Below are 26024 nucleotides of genomic sequence, written 5' to 3' on the forward strand. Positions count from 1 at the left end.
ATCATTTAGCTGTAATTTACCCCTAAAAGTATTCTAAGAGCCCAGTAAGCAGTGGAAGTGTTTGTAATGCTGCTAGACAATACTGGCCTCCCATGGCTTGGCAAATTCTCTGGTTTGGCGCTGGTCAGGTTCTGAGGGTGCTGGACTAGAGAGGATCAACCTGTATTCATGATTTATATTTCAGTAGCACCTAGAACACTAGATTAGAGAACGGGGCCCCACTGTGCAATGGAGATAGAGTCTCTGCCTCAGAAAGTTTGTAACCCAAACAGACAACACAGACAAAGAGTGGGAGACAGGCAGTATTATCCACATTTTCCATGTGAGAAACTGAAACACACATTGAGACTTACCCCAAGTCACCAACGGCATCTGTAAATACTTCAGTTTGGCATTTCAAAGATACTTTGAAATAATAAACATCCATAAGAAATTCGTAGGACTCTAAACACAAATCCCACACAAGCTCTTACTATTATTGCATGACCATTGCTATTAGAGACCTGCAGCATATTCAAGGCCTCATTGTGCCAGGCACAGTCCCTGTCCCAAAGACAGGAAGAAAACACTGCTGCCTCATTTCACAGCTGGGGAACTGAAATACAAAGAGACTGAGTGACAGGCCCATGGTCGGGTAGGAATGTGGGGTGTAGCCAGGAATGGAACTGAGGACACTTGAGCCCCTTATACACAAGACCATCACTGGGGAGGATGGAAGGGGTGGAAACTGGTTGCTCTAGGAAGCAAGACAAACACTGAGTGCACCTCACCGATGATAGCCTGAACTGTTAGTGTGAACTTGGGTCATGTAAAACCGCTCAAAGCCATCTCAATAAATCAATTTTTCTCACAATTTGGAATGCCTCTTCCATTTTTCCAGCCATCTCTGCTTTTCGCTTTAAGATGACTACATGGAAAGAGTGGAGAAACAGCTGTTTACAACAGGGGCTGTCTGTTGCTCAACCCTTTCACACAGCAGTCCTCCTGCAATCCCAGCTGCTATTCCAGTGCCATTAGTTAATCAAATCAAAAATGTCAAGGTTCTGGCAGAAGGCAAATTTGTCATCTCCTGTTTCCCTGGACAAAGTTGCCCCCTGCATTTATTCATCTCCATGCATTCACTCATGGTTATACAGTGTGTGTGCGTGTCTTAAACGGATGTTGCACCTGCTAACTAAAGCATCCTAACATGGAAGAAGATAATGCAACAGGATTCCAATGTTACAGCACTGGTCCAGCAACTCCCCAATCTTAATTGGAGATACACATCTCCTAGAACTGGAAGGGACCTTGGTAAGTCATCAAGTCCAGTCCCCTGCCCTCTTGGCAGGACCAAACACCATCCCTGACATCTATTTGCCCCAATCCCTAAATGGCCTCCTCAAGGATTGAACTCACAACCCTGGGTTTAGCAGGCCAATACTCAAATCACTCAACACACTCATTCATGTTCTTGAGATGCAACTCCAGCAGGTATTCTGGTATTCTGCAAATACACAGAGATTCCAACAGGTACTGGCTTTTAGTAACAATGGATTGATTATGCCTGGTATCACCCATCCCCACAGGAGCAATAATCCTAACAAGTTAATGGATAGCCAGCATCTAGACTCCATCTGGCATCCTCTTTCGCAGGCGTGTAACTACTCATACCAGCATTCTCATTGGAAACACTCTCTAGAATAAAGCTACTCCCATGCAGGATTGGGGACCTAAAGAGCAGATAAAAGAACTGTACTAAAGAAAGCAAGTGAAACCATGTTTCACGCCTCTGACAAAAACCTAACACAGTAAATTTGATCAGTCTGGTCTGCCCTTCCCCTGCAGACGGTAATCAAGTTGCCACAACACAAAGACAGCAGAAGCTTGATTTTCACAGCCAGGTTACCATTAAAACAAAAATGTCTCCTCTCTTCTCCCTAGCCTTCTTTGCTAAGCCTCTCATTAACACAGATCTTAGACCTTTTCCCAAAGAGGAGGCAGAGACGCACTTTGTTTTTATTTTAACATTGGGAACCTAGCACATGGGCCAGCATGAAATGCAGACCAGACTGAAAGATTGGCTTCCAGCAAACAAGTCATCTGCAAAAGAAGGGGACAAATAGATACAGAGTTATGTTGCCAGAGCCACATGGTTTACAAGATCCCAGGGAGAAGGTATTGTGAATGGTAAAGTTGTCATGGCTTGTTAAATGTTAATAAGATGCAATGATTATCCACTTGCATAGAAACAGGAACAACACTGATTTAATTATGAAATATTTACATCTCTAATTAGAATCATATATTTGAGGGCAAAGAAAATGTCATCACAACCAAGTGAATCACAGCAAGGCATCACCACAAGCAACAGGCAAGAGAAGTACTTTTTTCACACAACGCACATCTAATCTGTGGAACTCATCACCGCAGGATAGTGTGATGGCCCAAAGTACAAGTAGGTTCAAAAGAGAACTGGATAAGTTCATGGAGGACAGGTCCATCAATGGCCATTAGCCATGATGGTCAGAGCTGCCAGCCCATACTTGAAGTGGCCTTAACCTTCTGACTAACAGAAGCTCTCAGTGGAAGACGGGGTGGATCACTCCAAATCAACCTGATCTGTATAATCCCCCAGAAGCCCTCGTATCAGTTGAACTTCTTTAGTCTGGCACCCTCTGGACCTGACCAGTGCCAGAAGAGGGAATTGCCAGACTACAGGAGGTCAATATTATCAAGCAGCATTACTAACACTTCCACTGCTTAGTGGGCTCTTAAAAGACATTTAGGAGTAAATTATAGCTCGTTAACAGCACAGAACACAGAGCCAGGAATAGTAGCTTGAAACAAACTTTATGGGCCCACGGGAAACTTGGCCACACCCATGATAAGTGGTCATCCAGCTAACTAAAATCATGCCACATTACAGAGGTTGCCAGATGAGACAGTGCCGGATTAGAAAGGTTCAACTTGTATAGGCCACAGAAGCTGGAAACATGGTTTCAAATTTCCAGGGCATTAGTTCTAGTCAATATATAATGGCAGAGTTGGGGATGTATTTTTTGCATGATAATAAATATACTTCCCTTCAAGTCAATGAGTACTAGGTACCTGTTCTTCGTGGGCAAAACAGTGTCACACAGGAAAAGAACAGCTGGTCAGACCATGGTCTGTATTGCCCAGTTCTCTTTCTGTCCTACAATGCACATGGGTTTGTCACTGCAGTGCTGCAATTTCTAACAAACCCCATGGCACCTCAAGAGCTAAGCATCAAAGGTCACGTGTCAAGGTCAAATAACTAACGGAGGCTATGACCTTGCAAGGTGCTAAGCAGCTCCTGATCTCAATGAGAACTGAGGGCGTATTCTGTCTGGCAGGTCTGGGTCCCTAATGAAATGCTAACTTTAATTTCATTTTAGCAGTGTGCAAAGCTCATGCTAGGTGCTTCTTCTTGCAGAGTCAGGTACACTTAGAGGATACAGCAGGCTTGCCCCAGGGCCGCCCACAGAAGTTACCTAAGACCCTCAGGCTCCTGCCATTTATTGCATTTTATTAGGATAATAACTCACAGAAGCACCTATTTTGTGGGGCAAGGGGAGAAGGCTGAGCGGGGGAGTTACCTGAGGAGCAATGCACAGGCATGGATTTTCCAAATTCACCTGAGTGGACAGATCAGTTTGCAGAGACCCCAGTGGCCATGACAACTGGCTTTTTAGGCTTTCCCCGGAGGAGCCAGCATCATTTTTGAGGATTTAGCTCAATGACTCCAGCGACTTAAGGAAGTAATTCACTGGAGTAAACTGCTCTTTTCCTTCACATGATAAACTCTGTTTGTTATTAGACTAACACCTCCAGGTCAACAGCTAATTAGAGCGAGGCTGGCATTCAGGTGCCAGAAGTCTGAAAGATAAATAACTCCCTCTGAGACTCCTAGGGGCTGCTGAAAATGAGACTCGTTCGGACGTTGACTGAGTGGTCAAATGTTTCAAGCCCCTGCCAGGAAGCATCCCCACAAAGGTTTCTTTGTGTTGTCAGCAGCAGCCTCTGCATGCTACATACCTTCCATGCCTGGGTTTCTAAGAGCTGCATTGCTACTATAGATTGAACCTCTTTAGTCCGGCATTCTCTCGTCTGGCAAAATCCATAATCTGGCATGCTTTTAGTTAGCTGGATGACCACTTATTGTTGTGGCCAAGTTCCCCGAGGGCCCATAAAGTCTGTTTACTGCCACCAGTCCTGGCTCTCAGTGTTCTGTGCTGTTATTTATCTGTATTTTACCCCTAAATGTCTTCTGAGAGCCCAGTAAGCAATGAAAGTGTTAGTAATGTGCTAGACAATATTGATGTCCTGTGGTTTGGCAAAGTCTTGCATTTGGCACTAGTCAGGTCCAAAGGGCACTGGATCAAGAGGTTCAACCTGTAGCAGCCTAGGCCTCCAACATCCTCTTGGGGAGCAGGGAATAATTATTACTCCCATTTTACAGAAGGAAAAATCATGGATGGTCACCCACCAAGTCAGCAGCAAAAGTGCAGTGGCTTAACCCCTCGACTGCTGTCTTCCCCTACATGGAAGGATACAGTAAAAGACTTGCTTTAAGAATCTCACACTCCAAGTAGTCAGACAGTATGGATGATATTCCCCATGTTGCAGATGTGAACTGACACACAAAGTAATTAAGTGACTTGCCAAGGGCCACAGAGAGGGTCACTAGGGCTACGTCTACATGTGAAGCCAACATCGAAATAGGCTATTTCGATGAATAACGTCTACACGTCCTCCAGGGCTGGCAACGTCGACGTTCAACATCGACATTGCACGGCACCACATTGAAATAGGTGTTGCGAGGGAACGTCTACACACCAAAGTAGCACACATCGAAATAAGGGTGCCAGGCACAGCTGCAGACAGGGTCACAGGGCGGACTCAACAGCAAGCCACTCCCTTAAAGGGCCCCTCCCAGACACAGTTGCACTAAACAACATGAGATCCACAGAGCCGACAACTGGTTGCAGACCCTGTGCCTGCAGCATGGATCCCCAGCTGCAGCAGCAGCAGCCAGAAGCCCTGGGCTAAGGGCTGCTGCCCACGGTGATCATAGAGCCCCACAGGGGCTGGAGAGAGAGCGTCTCTCAACCCCTAAGCTGATGGCTGCCATGGCGGACCCCACTATTTCGAAGTTGCAGGACGCGCAACGACTACACGGTCCCTACTTCGACGTTGAACGTCGAAGTAGGGCGCTATTCCTATCCCCTCATGGGGTTAGCGACTTCAACGTCTCGCCGCCTAACGTCGAAGTTAACTTCGAAATAGCGCCTGGCGCGTGTAGCCGTGACGGGCGCTATTTCGAAGTTAGTGCCGCTACTTCGAAGTAGCGTGCACGTGTAGACACGGCTTAGTAGAGCCAAGAATTGAACCGGGGCTGCTGTATCTCAGGCCCAGGCTTTATCCACCAGACTACTCTCAGTCTCTCTTGTGAAAGCATAAAAGCTGACACAAAAGCTAGCCGCTGAAGTGTAGGGAGGGGCTGGTATGCAAAATACCTCAGCCATTCTACCAGTGGGGGCAGTGATGACTAACTGTGCAGAAGAGCTCCGCTCTGCAGCCAGAATCTTTAAACTTTTGTAAACTCAGACTAAAGTGATACACAGGAGACCCTTCATTCCTCTCTGGCTTAGTCACATGGCTAAGCAAGGATGCCAGCTCCTCCCAGGACTGCAACATTTCTCCTTGGGTTACAGCTTCATTACAAGCAAACTCAAAACAAAGGCAAAGCCTCTCCAAGACTCTAGGCAGATGGAGCAATGAAAGGAAATTGCATTAAAATCTGATGGCTATTGCTGTCCTGGATGGCAGGGGAGAATAAACCATGGGACACAGAGTTAGTGATGGAGCAAAACAACAATGCACCAAACCAGCTCTGCTGCAGAACTTGTTTGATTAAAAAACAGGACTACAGTTTTGCCCACAGAATACGTCTCTTATTTTCTGTTTATTCCTGGACACATGGTCCCTGGGAATCACAGAGCATCTCCACCTTTTCTAGCACACACACCATGAGAAACAACCAGAGCCCACAGAGACAGACCCAAAGACTGCTGAGAAATCATGCACCCACACAAAGGACCAAACTAGGCCTGAGCAAATACAGCTCCCACTAAAGTCAATGGGGTTAATTTCAGAACATCTCACTTACTTGATTTGCTCCCATGCCTTGGTGGCCAAATGCAGGACCCAGAGATCCTTGTAGTGATAAAACTGTTCTCCATCAGGAGAAGCAAATTCTCCACCAAATATCCATAGCTGCCCGCCGCCCTGGGACACCACCGCTGCCTGCCGAGAGAGAGAAAGGACATGGGCATACAGCCTTTAAAAACAAAGGTATTGATAATTTGGTCAGTCCCACATGCAGCTGCTTCTGGAATATGACACAGCAGACAAGAAGCAGCAATTGTGGTGCATTGCTTGGCTAAAGTAGCTCTGAAGGGCTGGAAAGAAAGCTGGTGTTTAAATTCAAGGTTGCTCAGTCGATGGTGCATTTCTGGTGTAGCCTTTGCTTCAGTGCTGCACCCCACATCTGTTGATCTGGCTCACAGTGGGAAAAGTCATTGAGATTTCTCCTTCAAAAGAAAGGTTTAAAATCTCTCCCACCCTGAAGAGGGGAAACTCCCCAGAATATCATGCCAAAGACTGGTGTTTGGCAGTAACTCTGCAATCGTTCAAGCCTCAGCCAGGCAATCCATGGGCAAGACACTGAGCATCTAGACAAAACAGCTGCCTTCTTAGCAGTACATAACATACCACAAAAGGGCAGGCAAGCTCATGAGAGGCACAACGCTGCCAGGAAAGATGGTTCAGTTGCCTGAGACATAGCCTAAGACTTAGGGGAGCCAGGTTCAATACCTTGGCCTACGACAGATTGCTCATGTGACCTTGGGCACTTTACTTATCGTCTTTGAGCCTCGGTTCCCCAGCTGTAAAATGGATATGGTAGAAATGCCCTACCTTTACAGGGGTGTGTGATAAATACATTATAGACTATGAGGTGGCTCAGATACCATTGTGATGAAGCCCAGACAAGACGACAGACTGAACTTACTATTAATCTGACCCTTATACAGAACCTTTTTAAGCAATCACCAACAGGTTATAATCTGTTTTCATTACCGACAAATTGGGGCCCAGCCCAAAAACCCAAACCTGAACCTTCCCCAAATCCGCTGGCTTAAGAAATAAAACTTTCATTCTAGCACGTACAGAAGGAATGGACAGCACTTGCTCTCAGCACGAATTTCAATGGCTGGCAGTATGAAACAAGAGATGGCACAAGAGGATTTAGGGGGTTAAGAAAAAAATCAGGAGGCGCTCACAATACAGGAATGGGGCGTGAAGAGACGGACTCCCTAGGGCTCAGTGACTGAAGGAGGAGGGCAGGGAGACAGACAGACAGAAAAAGAAACACAAAGTATGGAATGAAACCTGACTGACTGTGTACCTTAAACCATCCCCTAAGATGGCTGGGATCCCCAGAAACAGACATATTAAAAACAAACACCTCTGTGCATTTCTAGCACTTTGATCCCTGTATCCAGACAAGATACAAAAGTAGGAAAATGACATCTCTCCCCAATACCCATCTTTGCCGCTTCCCACAAAAAGCCCAGTTACCATCTTAGGAACAGATTTTTAAACGTCAGGTCCGTGTGATCGTGCACCTCCACTTTCATGAGCCTAATTTATAAATCAGGGAGATAATGCATGGGAAAATCATGAATTTGCAGGCAAATACGTTCTAACATATAGAAACCTAACTGGCTACATGCTTGTTTAAAACACATTATTTCCACAGGGGTCTGTGGAGTTAGGGGCATACAAAAGCATGCATAGCACTATGTGTGCCACTTTGATGATAGGCTACAGATCAATTACAAACCCCAAACTGCAGCTTCCTAAATACCAGCTAGCACTTGTTTGTGGCCACTCTCACCCAAGGTCTACTGGCTGTAAGGGGGAAACAGCAGGCTGCCATGCCAAGGGGAGAATTTGTGTCAGAGGCTACACCTGATCAAGGAAGCCGCAGATGTGCACTTCTGTTTAACTCCTAGCTCATGAGGGACGTGCTTTACAAAGTTGCAGGGAAGGCATCCAACTAGTCAGCTAACAGGACTGAGTTTTCTCCCCTGTAACAGTAATTAAAGATCAAACCTACAATATAGCACAAAGTTCTGCAGGTAAAATTAAAACCAAAAAATTGACAAACGCAGTTGTTTATTGCAATTCCCCTGTTGGTAGTAAGATTTAACTGAGACAGTGCCACCTGCTGGAAAAGATCTTTCCCCACAGAATTAGCAGTGCTTGTGGCAGGAAGGATCCCCCTTTTTCACAAAAGACATCTCTAACTTCTGGCAGTTTAATGCATTTGTTCTAGGGCCTCATCTTCTGTGTCTATTTAAAAACATTTTTAAAGTTACTTTCCTAAATTTATCTCCTGGCTTATCAAAAACACAGCAACTAGTAAGGATGATAAATGTTAAACACATGAATGAGGCATTAATTTAGCTCCAAGCCCCTTAGGAAACATAAATGCTTTCCCTACCTGTGTCTGATTAACAATCTTGTGTACTCATTAGTTAATACTTGTCACTGCTACCATCTGGAATATACAACCTTAAACATTCCAATATTTTACCTATAGGTTTCACTCAACGATATCTATTTTAATGTTTTCTTAGGAGACTTTGAAGTTGTTGTAAACATAATTTGCCACTTATTTCTGCTTGATGTTAAGATTTTGGGAAAATAAAAATGCTCAATCCTGCAAGTACTTACTCCCGGGTGTGAGTGAATTTAATGGGACAACTTACCAGAGTAAGTTCTAATGTTAGGAGTGAGTATTTGCAACTGGGACTCTTAGTTGTGAAAGGAAACTTCCATGAAACATAAAGGTTTTACTATGAATCTTCCTTTTAGGGTCACACAACCTTGATAATTCTGCCTACAGAAGATGTTGTGGTACTCACCATAGTGCTAAATGGGAAATGAATCAGTGTTGCAGAAGCCTGTTTCTCTGCAACTCTTTCACCTGGGGTTGTAATTTCATCCCAAACTCTTGAGAAAAGGCACAAGTCTACCTTTATAATAGTATTGAATCCAGCACAAAGGGATCTAATTCTCATTGGCGCATTTGGGCAATACAGTAAAGTAATTAATAAGAATTCTGCAAACTATGCAAAGCTTGACTCTGTGAAGACCTGAATAAGGAACCCATGTGCTGCGAGAAAAGGAGGTGCCAATTCAGCAGCTCGTACTGTGCCTTCAGAATCAGTAGCTGAGTCTGCTGTAAATCCTACCAAAAATGTGACAATAGCTTAGGCTGCAGGCACACTGAGATGACGGCCTGGCATGCTGACCCATATTGCCTCCTAGTTTCCTTGTACTATCCCCTAGGTCAGTCTGTCACCATCTGCGGTCTGTCACCTATGCTCAGATTCTAAGCGCTTTGGGCCAGGAGCTAACTTTGTGTTCTTTGTTTGCACAGTGCCTAGCATCAAAAACGCTGGTCCATGACTCCTAGATGCTCCAGTCACACAAACAATACCTGATCCCTCATGCCAGCATGATGCCAGTGGCACTCTGCTGCTGTCTCTGAGATAAGACACAAAGCCCAGGTCCTGCCCTCTAGAGGCAATCAGAGATCCTTGTTTAACAAGTATCAGAGAGGTAGCCGAGTTAGTCTGTATCTTCAAAAACAAGAAGTCCTGTGGCACCTTATAGACTAACAGATATTTTGGAGCATAAGCTTCTGTGGGCAAAGACCCTCATTGTCAGATGCACGAGTGTGGGCATTCCACAGGAGGGTTTAAAGAGGGAGTCTCAGTCAAGGGGAGGGCCAGAGTTGACAAGGTCACCCTCCATGACTGAACAGACCTTGTCAACTCTGGCCCTCCCGTTGACTGAGACCCTCTCCTTAAATCCTCCTCTGAAGCCCACCCCCCACCCACTCATGCATCTGATGAAGCTGGTCTTTTCCCTCAAAAGCTTATGCTCCTATCAGTGTACAAGGTGTCACAGGACTTCTTCTTGTTTGTTTGAGTTTATTTTGGTAAATTAGGTTTTCACTCTGGTCCACATTTCACACAGAGCAGTAATACTGCTCCTGGCTCTTTTACATTGCTTTCTACCTCCTGTCCAAACTGCTCTGGGCCTGCAAAAGCTGTGTTCCCCGCACCCCAACAGCAGTGGGTGCTTTTCTGTGACATTGCAGACCCTTTACATTGTTTGTAAAACACTGAGATCCAAATGATGGGTGCTACGGCACTTTATGAAGCAGTTTTGGTGACTTCAAACTAACCAAGTAGTATTCATTTAAAAAGGACCTCCCTTAAAACCACTTCTGCTGTATCGGAGTGTAAGGGTGATTTTGTTTTTACCAACAGGAGAAGAACATCAGGAGAGAGAACAGATTTCCTTCTCTATCACGATAAAAAAAAATCCAACCCAGGTTCATGGTCCCACACCTACACCCCCAGTCCTGCACTGTGAAGCACTCCTGTGGACTCCATTAGTGGGACTCTGTGAAGGTTACTCAGGCAGCAGAGGGAGAGGATTGGGGCTTTAGTCAGCATTGCCATGTTTAACTGGCAGAATGTAAAGTACCAGAGAAGAGAGGTGCACAATGTGGATCAAGTCTGGCATTTAGGTTTGCTGTCACAAGGGTAAATGAATGGTGGCTCCCTACCCCGCAGCACACACTTCACTGGACAGCCATCTCTGTATGTTGCTGCAGCATGAGGAAACAACGTTTTGATCCTGTGTGACCGGATGACCGCAAGGCAACTTTCTGAAGGTACTGAGCCAGATTACCACCTGCACCAAGATCCACTCTCTGCAGAAGACAGACACTACAGATGGCCTGTGTGAAAAGAATTAGGAGAGGCCCCAACCTGTTATGCACAGGTGTTTGCACAATGAAAATTGCCTCCAATTGGCTGGCTCTATCAGGCAATCATATTGGCAAATGCACCAAAGGAGAGAGATTGAATTGCTCCTTCACCTCACTTAAACTGTACACTCAGGGATAAAAGGGCTGCACAGCCTCAAAAGAACAACAGAAGCCTGCTGAGCGGAGTATCACGGAAATTACAGACTAATGTCCTCTGCATCGGCATGGTTTGTCTCTGAGGAATATAGGGAAATTGCTGGTGACAGACAAGGCAGCTTCCTGACGTACCGAGGTAAGATGTTAATGAATGAAATATCTCGGGGATCCACTGTAGTCCTTGCACAGTTTATGCATGACTGTCCCCTACTCCACTGGGGAGAGCTGCCACAGCTCCTCTAGGAACCAAAACAGTGGGGTGTGCTGGAGGCAAATCATGCAGATTGTAACACCCGCTGAGAGGTACCACCTTCGGGGAAGGTTTACATGTACTCGTTGCAACTGGACTCCCCACAGACCCAGAGACAAAGACAGGTTTTTGGTTTGAACAGCCTGAGCTAAAACTGACTCTGGTGCTTCTTCCAGATCCAGCAAACGCACAGGACTCTCATTTGGTTTCTTAGTCATGGTCAAATTTTTCTGGTTGTCTTACCCCTTTTTTGTTGGTTTGTTTGTTTTTCACCTGGAATATACACATAACGCGAGTCTCTGTTACGTTGTTTTTAAGCAGTTTCCATGCAGTTTGCATGCATTTCTCTCTTGTGACTGTTCCTTTTTAAATTTCTGCTTAACTAGCGTCCTCAGGGCTTGTCTGCACTACCCACAGAACTGATGGGCTGCGATCATTTCGGAGGAAGTTGATGTACTGTGTTTAGTATAGACACGATAAACCAACTGCCAAGCGCTCTCCTGTCGATTCCAGTAGTCCACTGCAATGAGAAGTGCAGGCAGAGTCAGCAGGAGAGCATCAGCGTTGACTTAACGCAGTGAAGTAAGTAGACCTAAGGCTGTTGACTTCAGCTACATTATTCACACAGCTGAAGTTACGTAACTTAAATCGATGGCCCCCTACTGGTACTATAGACCAAGCCACGTTTTTGTGTCACTTTTCCCTACATTTCATTCTGAGGTGACATACACGCAATCAATAAGGGATAGGTGAAATCCCCCATTATTATTGGGTTTTTGGAGCCTCTTTCATCACCCTGAGCACATCACAGTCTTTATCACCATGCTGGTCAGGAGATCTGCAATACAGTTCTACTTCTATACTCTTAACATTGGAGCATGGAATTGTTATCTACAGTTTCAGTCATTTAAGTCACAATGAAGGATCAACTCTCTTAATTTCTCAGCACAACAGGTCACAGCTCCATCACAATGTTGGCCTCTCATGGTGACATGAGAAGCCATAACCCCTTGGAAACTGTCATGAATGAATGCTTGTCAAGGGTTAAGCCCAGAAAGAGTGGGGTTTTCTATTGGCAAACAGCCAGGTAAGCCAACAGAAAGAGAGAGGCATCTTTTGAACTGAAGCAGTTACCTGCTGAAGGGGCTTTTCTTCTGCCTGGCCAGAGAAGAGAGACACAAAGCTGTTTAAACCTGAGCAGGGCTTAATGAATTCATGAAATATCAGGGCCAGAAGGAGACCTGGGCATACAAATATGAAAGTAAAAAGGAAATGTTTAATAAGACATGATCATGTTATTGTTCATTTTGGGTTTGGTGCAGGACTTCTCAGGCTGCCTGATGTACTCCCCTGTACACGGTAACTTTTAAACTGAATCTCAGGTAAGTAATTCTCTGTGCTCTGTAACACCTAGCAACCAAGTATGTTTATCATGTAATTCTTTTGTTAATAAATCACCTCTTTTGTTTAAAGGCAATGATTTGACTCCTGTGTCCTCGAGAAGAGTCTGTGTATATGCAAGCCTAAAAATAAAGCTCAGCTACCAAACTGCAGCTTAATTTCTTCCTTTTTGTTTTCATCCTGTCACCTGAAGGTTAAGAGCCTGCAGTTACCCCGCTGGGAGACATCCCAAGTGTGTCTTCCTGGGCTTTAAAAAGGAGTTCTCTCACTTGGGTACTGGCAGCTCCCTCCCAGCGTCAGGGAATCTGTGACCTTGGGAAGTTTTTAAAGCAGAAGCCTATAGAAGAAGCAAGGTATTTTTAAGGTCTTTTGCAAGCCCTCACCTTCTGCACTCACAGAGCCAGAGTGGGGAACAGCCTTGACAGAAACACAGATGTCCACAATAGTACCATAGCATCTTGAAATACAACCATTAGAATAATTCTGAGTGCTGCCCTGTTGCCTGGGAGGCCAAATACTTCACCTGATGTGCACAGCGCCTGGGAGGAGGATTTGGGATGTCCACTTTACTCCAGCTGCTCTTCCGGATGTGGTAAATGCACAACTCATTATACAGGAATGTCTGTGGGAGGGAAAAGGAGAATCGGTATCACCAGAGCCCACCATTTAATTTTACTCCACAGTAGTGCATCAAATTCTTAACTAGCACAGGCCACTTCAGGGAGATCGTTATCTAGCTGTTAAACAGAGAGGGAAAAGTATACACAAAGGGAAGGCTGACCTGCCTCCACTAGACGCTGTAAAAATTCAACAGTCCTCTTCTGCTAAGCATGAACAAGACGAGGCCAGCCTGCTCAGTCCATGGCGTTACTCTGCTCTCATTTTTTTGCAGAATTTTGGTACTGGTAGTGCACCAGCTCTGGGCCCCCAACAGGCGGGATCTCAGGCAGAAGGGGTGGGGCCAGGGACTATAAAGAGAGACAGAGGGTGTACGAAAGAGAAACACTGTGTGAGAGAGATAGACCTTGTGACACAGACCGAGTGTGTGTTGCAGTATATGCGAAAGTGACCATAAGGCTGTGTCTATACTGGCACAAATCTTTGAAATAGCCACGCTACTGGCCATTTCGAAGATTACTAACGAGCCTCATTAGCATTAGGATGCTTCCAGGTGTGGCGCTTCGAAAGTGCTGCTTTCAAACGCATGTGGCTCAGCGCAGCTACACGGGAGCCTTTTCGAAATATGCGGGGTCCTTTAGAAAAGGACCCCCGCGTAGCCGTGCCGAGCTGCACACGTTCGAAAGTGGTGCTTTCGAAGCGCTGCGGCCGGAAGCGTCCTAATGCTAATGCTCAATTCAGCGCCTCATCAGTAATCTTTGAAATGGCCATTAGCATGGCTATTTTGAAGATTTGTACCAGTGTAGACAGGGCCTGTGTGTGGCACAGACTGGATATGAGTGACAGTGACAGCTGGCTGCAGCTGGGTAAGTTTCTGAGAGAAGCCACCTCTGTCTGTTTAATGGAAATCTGCCCTGTTCTGTTGTCTCCCCTGCTCTGCACTCTTGAGTCACTTACCATCCATGCTTCAGACTGGAGCAGCGCCACAATGTGTCTCAACGCTCCACTATCCCTGCTCTGCAGAGATGGTGTACAGGGGAACACCCTGATTTCAGCACTACCCTCTCTCCTTCACCTCCTCCCCCTTTGCACAGCTAGCAGGAGAATCCCAGGAACAGCCCAGCAGCAGATGGAGCAAGGTGGGGGGAGGGCAGCTAAACGCACACTGCTGGCTGTAAGTATGCACGCAATGTTAATCAGCTTCAGGGGACAGAGAGAAATGCTTGGCAGGTTGGATTTGGCCTCCAAGGCTGATTTGCCCACCCCTGTGCTAGGGGATCAGAATGCCACAGGCAGGATCGGGTTGTGGGGCCCTATGCAAAATAACACACATATTAAACAATCCTATTCCCACCCCATTTATGAGATGGTTCACTGCCATCTCCCTGCCTGCAATCACCTGAGGTGCCAATGAGCCTCCACTAGCTGTCTGAGGCTCTGTCATCTCGGTTGGCTTACATGGGCCAAGAAGCCAGGGGGCGCGGATGAGGAACAGCTTCTAAATCAAGGATACTGATTTGGAAAGTCAGCGGGCAGGGCAACCCCTGGTGCCTGAATCACATGGTACCAATCAGGGACAGCTCTCTGGCTGATGGACTTGCTCTATGTTTGAGATGTGATGCTCCTGAAAGAGGCGACCAACACTGCTTAAGTCTGCCCATGATAAGAGCATCAACAAACACGGGATTTTCAGAAGCCTTTGACAAGGTGCCTCACCAAAGGCTCCTATGGAAAGTAAGCAGTCCTGGGATAAAAGAGAAATCTTTTTATGGATCAGTAACCAGTAAAAGGAGGAATACATGGTCAGTTTTCAGAATGCAGAGAGGGTAGTAGTGGTACCCCGCAGAGGCCTGTACTGGGACCAGCGCTGTTCAACTTATTCATAAATGATCTGGAAAATGGGATAAATAGTGAGATGGCATAATTTGGAGATGATACAGAATTAGTCAAGATAGTTAAGGCCAAAGCAGACTGTGAAGAGTTACAAAGGGATCTCACATTACTGGGTGACCAGGCAACAAAATGGCAGATGAAATTTAATGTAGATAAATGCAAGGTAATGCTTTCTGGAAAACATAATCCCAGCTATGTGCACAAAAAGATGGCATCTAAATTAGCTGTTACTGCTCACAAAAAGAGATCTTGGAGTCATCGTGGACAGTTCTCTGAAAACACCCATTCAGTGTGTAGTGGCAGTCGAAAAAAAGCAAACCAAATGTGAAGAACCATTAGAAAAGGGATAACGAGTAAGAAAAAAACCATCCTAATGCCTCTGTATAAATCCTCAGTATGCCTGCATCTTGAATGCCGTGTGGAGACTTGGACGCTCTATCTCAAAAAAGACATATTAGAAAAGGTACAGAGAAGGGCAACAAAAATTATTAGAGATACAGAACAGCTTGCATGTGAGGAGAGATTTACAAAACTGTGAATTTTCAGTTTGGGAAAGAGAGATGACTAAGAGAAGATATGACAGAGGTCTACAAAACATTAACTAGTCCAGAGAAAACAAACAGGGGAATGTTGTTTACTTCTTCCCAGAACACAAGCACTAGGGGTCACCAATTAAATTATGAGGCAGATATAAAATAAAGATAAGGAAGTACTTCTTCACACAACAGTCAACCTGTGGAACTCCCTGTCAGAGGAAGCTAAGAAGGCCGAGACCAACAGGGTTCAAAAAAGAACTAGGTAAATTCCAAGAGGCAATTAGCCAGGATGGGCGGGGATGGAACACCATGATTTGGGTGTCCCTGGGGCTCTATATGCCAGAAGCTGGGAGTGGATGACAAGGGATGGATCACTCAGGTCTTGCCTGTTCTGTTCACTCCCCGTGAAGCACCTGGCACTGGCCACTGTTGGAAGACCAGATACTCTGCTGGAGGGACCACTGGTCTCACACAAGACAGTTGTTCTTATGAGTACTACACAGGTGGTACTTAGCTATGAAAGACTGAAAGCAAGGGGAAATGACTAAAGGGAATGGAGTTTGTTAACAGGCAGTGCAGGCTAGGGTAGTGTTGAATCAAAGCCAAAGACCACACATTAACAGGAGTGCGGTGAGCAAGACACGAGAAGTGATTCTTCCGCCCTACTCTGCGCTCATTAGCCCTCAATTGGAGTACTGTGTCCACTTTGGGGCACCACATTTCAAGAAAGACGTGGAGAAATGGGAGAAGGTCCAGAGAAGAGCAACAAGAAGGATTAAAGAGAACATGAGCCATGAGCGAAAACTGAAAGAATGGGGCTTGTTTAGTTTAGAAAAGAGAAGACTGAGAGGGGACACGATAGCAGTTTTCACGTACTTCAAAGAGGGTTACAAGGAGGAAGGAGAAAAATTGTTCTCCTTGGCTTCTGAGGATAGCACAAGAAGCAATGGGCTTAAACTGCAACAAGAAAGGTTTAGGTTGAACATTAGGAAAAACTTCCTAACTGCCAGGGTGGTCAAACACTGGAATAAATTGTCTAGGGAGGTTGTGGAATCTGCACCACTGGGGATACTTAAGAGCAGTTTAGATAAACATCCATCAGGGATGGTCTAGAGATTCTGAATGGTGCTTGGTCCTGCTGTGAGGGCAGGGAGCTGGACCTGATGACCTCTTGAAGTCCCTTCCAGTTGTAGTGTTCAATGAGTCTATGCAGACTTGCATTTCCAGGCCCAAGCACACAAAGCCAGTGCCAGCCTGGAAGGACAAGGAGCTTCCTGCCTCCAGAAATACAGTAAATAATTGCTATGTGCAGGATTTGCAGGCAGAAGCTCTTGAGCAGTTGCAAGTACTCACCCCACCTGAGCTGAAAGAATCATTTCATTTTCAGAGTGGGGCAAATGGGGCAAACACATAGTATAACAGAAATCAAAGATGCTGGGCTAATGTGGTCCATGTCAATTCTAGAGAAACTATGACATCCTGCAAAGTTAATTCTTCTGCAACCACTATGACTCCTTAATGGACACCAATGCACGTCAATCCGGAACAACACTCAGCTCAGGCATGAAACAGTATTAGGCTGGAATTAAAGATTATTTTGCATATTTTTACCACCTCATCTTAACATTTTTGCTGCAAATGAAACTCTCACAAATTACACTCAAGGCAACGGGGGAGGGAGGGGAAGGAGAGATAAAAGGAAGAATACTTTACTTTTTGGCCATTGAAATATTCACCTCCAAAAAGGATCAATTCGTCTCTCTCAGGATGAGCAGACAAGGAGGCATTCAGCCTGCATCAGACAGATTGAGAGAGAGAGAGAGAGAGAGAGATGGGCAGACATCAGCATGTAACAGAATCATTTGTCATTCATCTCAGAGGCTATGCACGGCAGTCTGAGATATATAATTCAACAAGTGCTAGCACTTCTGCCCTCCGGACCAAAGTTCCTGTCCATTACTTACGCCACTAAGAGTTTGATTTTTTTTTTTTTAAATCTCCAAGCCAAAAACTTCCCAAAAGAAATTAACTTTGTAGACACTTCCAGAAAGGCTCATCTGAAGTCTTCCCCTATTTTAGGCACACATTACATTGTCATTTACCACAGCTTCTGACAAGATTTTAATTTTAATGCTGATGGATAAGGAGCAAAAATTAGCTTCATGATGGCAGATGGCTAGGTCTCTAATTGGTCTGTCTCATTTTAAGGTTCTCTGCATCCTTCTTCCATCAATACTGCTGTTCGCTTAGGCCCCCAATATCTCCATACGTAACTGCAGTTGACAGGATCAGGCCTTCAAAGCATCCTCTTGTTAACTGAGCCTCCCAACAACTTTGTGAGGTAAGCGACTCTCATACCCCTCCTTGCAGGGGGGGGAACAAATCCACTAAGGCTGGGTCTACGCTACAGAGTTTTGTCGACAGAAGGGGCCTTCTAGCACCATAACTGAGGGAGCGTCCACACACTTAAAGCATTCTGTCGACAAAGTCTCTTGACAGAACTCTGCATTTCCCTCGACAGTGTTATCCCTCAAATATTTGAGACATAGCAATCTCTGGACAGAGTACTGCCGACACAAGTGCAGTGTAGACACTTCCACTGACAGAGACGGTTGTCGGGCGGCCCAGTTTGGAGAGCTGCCATTCTGCTTTCTGGCACCAGAGGGCAGTGCAGTCTGGCAGTTGTCTGTTGACAGGGCAAGCTGTGTGTAGATGCAATCCGTCAACAGAGTGCTCTCGAGAGTGCCTTGCCGACAGTAACTTCTGCCGACAGATGTTTCTCGTGCAGACATAGCCTAAGTGTTTTTCAAGGCATTGAATCACTGGCAGCTCCAGGACTAGAGCCTTGCAGTGCCGGGATACCAGTCCTCTGCTCCAGGCGCTAGCCTGCTGTATCTTGTACCTCACAGTGCAGTCTCATAACAATTTTACTGGTGCCCTCAATTTTCCAGCCCGAGTCACAAGGCTCCCCTACACTAATCTGTGTTACATGGTCCAAAGCCCTCTGATCTCACCACCAGCTTAGAAAGGTTTCCCCACTTTGGCTCTTTTGAGCCGGCTAAAGGGAAAATGAAAAGAATTTGTTGGGAGGGAGGTAGCTGGTCCCTCTGACACCCTGAGGGCTGAATACCTTATACATTTCTATCCCTCCATGAAAGCATTTTAGCTGATGCTACATCCCCCATTCTCAGGATAGTACCTAAAGAGGTGTTATTAGCACCACCACTTACTGGATAATACCAGGCCAGGTTCCAGGTGATCACTTACCTTGGGGAGGGCGGAGGGCAGGCCGTCTCAATTATCTGGGTCTTTTTAGCATCTAATGTCTGGAATTCTGCTATCAGGGCTTCAAGATCCTCCTGAAAGCAAACAGCCAGTTAGGCATGAGCATCTTGGCACCCATCATCATCCACATGTGACAGACACTGGCCACTCCTTTGATTTTCCACTTTTCCTTTCATTCGACTGGATTCGCCTAATTAAACTGTCAAGTGTCAATTGGGGGTGGGGGGGTGACAGAATTTCCAGGCCCCTGGGCAAGGTGGTGGCTGGCTCCAATGCTCCTGGAAGGGGTGGGTCCTCAGGCACTGCACCCCTCCCCATTGCCAGCCCTTAGCACTGCCTGAAGCCCAGAGCACAATGCCCAGGGCTCCGGTCCTCACTGCTGTCACTGTAGCGATGGCAGCAGCAGCGAATCCAGGCCCTTTTGAATCACCCGGACAAGGTGTTCCTCTTGCACCCCCTGCCCCAGGTATCAAGTTACATATTGTTTCCATCCTGTACTAAAGGCAGGTTTCAACTACTGTATGCTCCTGAATTCGAAAGCAGGTTGTAACAGTCAGTGCATCGCGGAGGCACCTTGTTTCACCTTTGCTGGTGAGTAGTTCTGCAGCTCAACTGGGAGTTAAAGCCTATCTATTAACAAGCAGAGGGCAGCTGTTTCAGTGTTTGTGAAACTGAGGTGCAGATAGAATCAGACAGATTCTAAAGCCCACGGTTGTGCTTTCTTGGCCTGATTTCTGTGCAAGCAGAAAGACAAATGTGTTTTCTATTTCTAAGTTATACTTTGTCTAGGGAGACAGCTTCATGTGCTATCTGTTTTTCCCCTTCAGTTTCCATAAACCCTAAAGCCCCCCAGATTATGAAAAAGCCAGGAACTGGGGCTGCTCTGGTTGGGCTGGAGCCCCCCTGCCTGCGGCACACCAGGGCTGCTCTGACTGCACTGAAGCACCTCTCACCCATAGCAGTGCTATAGGCAGGGAACCTCCAATTGGGCCAGAGTAGTCCAGGTCCTACCACACTGCAGCCAGGGGTGCTCCAGCATGCTGCAGGCAGGTGGGGAAGCTACTCCAGCCCAGATGGGCTGGAATCATACCAGTTAGAGATGGGGAAAATGAAAGATTGTTCCTTATAGTGCATTTTCTAGCTTTCAGCCCACTCAGTTTAAATGTTCAAGGCAGTGGGTTTACACCGCTTTCCTTGAGAAGGCAGCCCATACGCTAATAGATCTGTCAGGTTGTTCTTCCAAATGCCCAGCCTAATGTTGTCACACTACTTAGTTTGCCCCACCCTGGTGCAGGGCTCAATCCTCAAGCCCAGTCCAGTCTATAAAATTTAGTTGATTACTACAGTATCTTAAAGATTAACAATTACATGCAACAGAATAGCTACACATTTTCAAACTGTCACAGTATGGAAGACACAATCAACCTTTTCATATCCGGCAGCCCCAGGACCAGGAGGTTGACGGATATGCAAATATTTTGGATAAAAGAGAGGTAAACTTAATGCATAACAAAGAAAATAATAATAATGCATAATAAAGAAAAACAAGATGAGATATTAAGAATAAAAATGTACACAAGTACTTCATTTACCAACAATAGTATTGTACACTGTAAACTGATACTGTATTTGCTGTATTTATTTGTATTTACTTTCACTATACTGTATTTATGGAAAACATAACCACTCCACAGAGAATGGATAGATGATGTAGTAGACTGGCGCGGAGCCAGTCTACAGAAACTAAGCCACTCTGCACAGGACAGGGGAAGATGGAAGGAAATAGTGAGAGAGGCATCAGACACCAACGGGCGCTGAGCCCACGGTTATTGATGATGATGATGATGATGATGATAAAATGCCGCTTATTTGAGAGTTCCGGATGATAGAATGCTGGATATGAACGAGTTTTCTATAATTTTGTATCATGCATTCAACAGGCCAACTGCTTTGTTTGAAAAGGCAGTGCTGTAAGACGCTGAGCATTATAGACTATCCTAATAAAACATTTAGACATATGCTATTGTCTTCATTAAGACTGTCCACTTGCTTCGCTTTAAGTACAGGCTTACATCTTTCATTGGATCAGACAAGAGCGTACAATACTTTGCAAGACTGAGCCCATAACGCTTCTCTCTGATTGGGGTTTACACCCTTCAAATATTGTAGAGAGTTACACCTCTTCCTTACTGGTGACTTAGCCAAGTTATACTTATTTAGGCCTGGATAAGCTCTTCCATAAATCAAACTCTAGGCATCTGTCTATGTAACTCAGCCTGACACTAGCTGTTTTTATTTTTTACTATTCTTTTGTGTTCCCTCTAGTTAGTTCAAATTGAAACATTTTAATAAAACTCAAAGGCAAAATTTCCCCACAGCACTTGCAGCTCAGTCCTTCCAGCACTGCCACAAGAACCTGCAGGTAGTAATCTGCTTTTATTGTCTACATTGAGAGCAATGCAGAGAGCAAACAAACAGCCAGGCTGGTGGCCCAGCTCCTGCAATTCACTGAGTGCCAGCTGCTGGCTGACCCTCCACATAGGTACAAGAAAACAGTGGGAAGAGCATACGGACAGCTGTTCATCTGTACAGTGAATTGCTAGACCAGGACCTCAGATTTGCAGGATTCTTTCAGACCTTAAGGGATCCAGATTGGTCTTTGTAACACCCCCTAAAGGAAAATGCTCCATTTCTCAATACCATTTTTAACCCTGCCATGTCTTTTAAACGCATGGTGGGGTTTTTTTGCATCATCGCTGCCCTTGGAATTTAACTTTAAGAGCTCTGTTAGTTCTTCTGTCAAGAGAGCTACAGCTTTCAAGAAGAGTTTTTAAGAAACTACTGGCAGCTTAACATCCACAACTTGCTTTATCAAACACAGGGCACTGCCTGGAAGGATGCACTCTAGGAATTCAGTGATAACGTGAACAAGAGCCCCTTTGCTTGCAAGAGAAACTTGGGAAGCTCACCTCATACAGAACAGAGCCCGGGGAGGGCGAAAATAAATGCAACAGCTGCTCTGAATTGCTCTTCTGAGATGTGCTGGGTGTTGCTTTGTTAGGTCCTGTACCGCTCAGAGAACCCCCTGGGGAGGATGATTCCCCATTGCATCTGACAGCTGAGAGTCAGGAGTCACCCACCCTGGCGGGCGATTTGCAAGAGTGAGCTCATCAGAGCAAGGCAGCTCTAACAAAGCACCCCAGGGGGCGGGGAGATTTTTAATCAGGCAAGACCAGGGGCGCTGACGCCGCGTGCTTTTGTCTGCTTGCTGCGTTAGCTGTCTGGAGAAGGAGTCAGCCCCCTGCTACCCGACCTGCTCCCGCACCTCCACTCACCTCCTCCTTCTTAGCTCTCTTGGAGACTTTTTTCTCCATCTTAGCCGCTGTTTTCTCTGCCCCTTTCACCTTCTTCTCCTTCTTGCCTTTCTTACCCATGCTTGCAGCCTGGCTTCCTGCCCGCCACCGAGCCCCTCTGCTCCTGCAGAGAGAGCGCGAGCTCACTCACATGGCAGTACACCCTGGCTGTAAAGCAATTGCTTCCTAGGCAGTCAGAGGTGATTTCCTGCCTGGGCTGAAAGGGAAGGAGCTGGGATTGTGAATGCCATCTGCTGGCCTGGAAGGCTTCGCACACCAGTTTCCTGCCTTGCACGGGTAGCTGACCAAGGCCGTGGTGCAGCTGTGCTAGGAACAAGCAAGATACAGCACCCCATATTTGCAGTGCATTGCCAGACTGGGACCCAGATTTGCAGGATTCAGTAGAGAGGTGGCAGAACAAGGAGCAATGGTCTGAAGTTGGAGTGGGAGAGGTCTAGGTTGGATATTAGGAAAAACTACTTCACCAGAAGGCTTGCTTGTGGCGATAGGTTGCTCTTCCAGGCAGGCAGCCTCAGTTTCCCCTAACAGACTACTCAGAAACTTTAACTTCAGGCTTTTTCTTAGTCTAAAATCCCTTCCCCCTTGGGCTTATTACTACAAAATAAACTGCAGATAAAATCAATCATAAAACAAAGTCCATTCCTAAGTCCCTGCAATCTACTCATTCTCTTTTTCCTCCCAGGCCTCATGCCTGGGACCTCTGCACTCTCCCTTGCTTAAACACAGTCTCTCTCAGGCTTCCCTTGGCCTCAGCGCAAAGCGAGTAAGGTAGTTGCCTTGGGACTTTCTCCTTCAGAGCCCTGTGCTCCCACCGGCTAGGCCTCGCTGTCAGTGTCCTGCCTTGGGCCTCTCTCCTCCAACCATGCGGGCCCCACTATCAGCATGCTGCCTTTGGCCCCATGAATTCTTAGGCCCAATCTGCTTTCCTGCTTGCAGATCTCTGATCATTCTTGCCTTCTTATTGAGCTCGTTTCCCCCTTTTCAGAGCCTCCTTATAATATCTGCAGCCATTGCTGAAATTCCCTGGGCTTCTCCCTAGCACCCCAATTGTATTGGGATCCAGTATTCACTGGTCATTTGAAGTTAGCCATCCCAGATAGACTGTAGTGGGTAGAACATTCAAGGTGCAAACTCTCCCATGTCCGATTTTACCTAGGACAAGGGTTTATGTTTTTTACAAAAATCTTACTGTTCTTTTAAAATATAAAGAGCTCCTTAAGAGCTAAATAGTTTTATCAGTCATCATACGTCAAAGCATAAACTGATTGTGATCTGGGATGAAGGAGAAATCTCCCCTTTCTCCCTTTATGTTATTATTACCCGCAAAAGTCCTAGTGCAGTAATGACGGTGGCAGTTTGGGATTTGCCTTCCAGAAAAAGTGGAGACAGGAAACGAGAGTGAGACTAGCTGTTCTAGTACAGGAATTTCAATGTTCTTCTGCTGGGATCTCAGGATCTCTTAGGAGGAGATACATGCTTGGCAAAAACAGGTCCTCTGTCATGCACCTCCTACCACATCTAAACACACACACAACTGCCAGCATTCACCTAAACATATACACACAGAGAGATGGCAGCCAGCTGTGCACGCACAAACACTGCCAGACACAGACATGCAAGCGCAAATGTTCTCTTGCATAGATGCCCATCCAATCTCCTTTGTTTGTTTGATAATGTGCTGAGAGCGAACTTTACAGAAGCTTTAGTTTGCCAGTGTTTGCAAATTTCCTTGTATGATGTGAAACTCTCTGTGCTATCATCTTTGGCAGCTTGGTCGAGCCTGGCCTATAGAAAGAGCCTGCACTCTCGCTTTGTTATTTTTTACTGTCTGGAACATGCTCATTCAACGGGCTGGTAAATGCTGTTGCATCAGCAAAGCAAAGAATAACACACATGATGCCTTCATGCTTCCGACACTTCATAACTGCACTGAAGATTGGCTGGGAGCTCAATAGCTTTTATCTACAAGTGACCTTTGTGTGCTAACAAGTGGCTTATTGTTCCTTGCCAATGCTGCCTAAAGCCTGTCAAAGAAGAAATTCAGGTCACACAGGAAGCAGTAGATCTGTTAGTCAGCTAACCCTGACACAAGAGTGGCACAGTGAGAGTAACAAAATACGACAACACATTGCCCCACTAGAATGTGTGGCCAGAAGAGAAATAAATTTGAATCAGGGTTTCCTCTTTATTTTTGGGAAATGAGGGGTAAGTATTTGACCAATGAGCATGGGCAATTTAGAATTCTTGAGGAACAACAATAAGGTGATTTATTTTGGTATAAATATACAATGGGGTCCTTGCAAAACTCAAGAGCCAGTGAATGGAGCTGCAGAGAAATACAAAGTCCCTGCAGTTTAATACCGCAATATACTGATGTGGCTGGAGAAAATCTCCATTGTTCATGTAGCTTAGGGCTGGATACGGCGTTCCAATAAGGGCTCAGATTTAACTATGATTTTTGCATTGTGAAATGTCAGTAAAGTCTTATATTATCCAGGCCTGTGGTGTCCATTACATTTGCCACTCACCACATGTGGTGGATAGGATACTGCATTGTGATGAATACAGGAGTGGCCAACCCATGGCTCTCGAGCCACATGCGGCTCTTGGAGCCTTTAAATGTGGCTTCTCCTGAGAGCTGCACACAGTGGGTACTGTCTGCCCGCTCCACACATGTGCCCTACCACTTGGTAGGAGAACCACGTGGCGGCAGCGGCCCGAGTAGCAGCTCCAGTAGCGGCTCTGGCGGTGGCTCTGGCCACTCTGGTAAATCGCCAGCATTGAATTAAAATGGGGGAACTGGGCGTACCTGGCTGTGGGGGAGGGCATTCAGTTAGAGCCGGGGAGGGAATGGGGTGCATGGCTCTGGGAGAGGGGGAGGGCATTTATTTAGAGTGGGGGGTGGGAGTGCCTGGCTCTGGGGAAGGGCATTTATTTAGAGCGGGGGGGGGCAGGGAAGCTGGGAGTGCCTGGCTTTAGGGGACTTAAGAAATAGTAATTAATAAAAGATAAAGATTGCAAAATGTCACACTGATTTCTAATAAAATTAATAAATGGATCATTTGAAATTTTTTTGTTTGTATTATATAGTATGCAAAACCTACCTATAGTCAGAGTATTTAAGAAAGTTTTGTATAATATAATGGGGCAAATACGGAAAGATGACAACCACCAGTGTAGCCATCTTTGAATTCCTATTGGACACTGCCGGTCTAGGTGCTCTCTTCTAATGTATCAGGTCCCCTGTCCCTGAAGGTGATTAAAGAAGGAGAGAGGGAGTCAGAAGTCAATTCCCAACTCTACCCCAACACATGGTGTAATTCCCCGAAAAGCCTTATAGTCCAATAGGTTACTGCATGCCCTTAGCTTTTAGTGACCACACTTTTCAGAACCAGACTCCTAAGGTAGGCTTTTCAGAAGGGCCTGTGTTAGGAATCCAAGTTCCATTGAAAGTCACCAGAGCGTGCGGTCATTAAGTGCTTTCTAAAAATTCCTTACCTAGGCAAATCTTCCATGGGAGTTTTGCTTACATAAAGACCATGGGATTTGTCCTTATATGCCCACTGTCCAGAAGGGGATCTCCAGCACCAGCT

At 45.8% G+C, this 26024-nt stretch overlaps 1 protein-coding gene across 3 annotated transcripts in view; it reads right to left on the reverse strand.

Moving 5' to 3' along the window:
* Positions 1 to 22553, reverse strand: part of KLHDC4 (kelch domain containing 4) — a 48696-nt gene extending 26143 nt beyond the window's left edge. The window contains exons 1-5 of one of the 3 annotated variants that reach the window (XM_075008627.1): positions 22488 to 22553; positions 19040 to 19131; positions 17486 to 17564; positions 13249 to 13347; positions 6173 to 6309 (exon numbers count right to left, since the gene is read on the reverse strand). Coding sequence is in view for 1 of the 3 variants with exons in the window: in XM_075008625.1 (XP_074864726.1) it covers positions 6173 to 6309; positions 13249 to 13347; positions 17486 to 17564; positions 19040 to 19131; positions 22393 to 22491 (506 nt within the window). In the remaining 2 variants the exon portion in view is untranslated. Of the gene's footprint in view, positions 1 to 6172; positions 6310 to 12458; positions 12538 to 13248; positions 13348 to 17485; positions 17565 to 19039; positions 19132 to 22392 lie in introns of those variants that run through there. The other 2 variants (XM_075008625.1, XM_075008626.1) reach the window with 2 other exon arrangements.
* Between the last annotated feature and the right edge of the window lie 3471 nt (positions 22554 to 26024).

This window comes from Carettochelys insculpta, chromosome 14, assembly GCF_033958435.1.
Source record: "Carettochelys insculpta isolate YL-2023 chromosome 14, ASM3395843v1, whole genome shotgun sequence".
In the NCBI taxonomy this organism is placed as follows: domain Eukaryota; kingdom Metazoa; phylum Chordata; order Testudines; family Carettochelyidae; genus Carettochelys; species Carettochelys insculpta.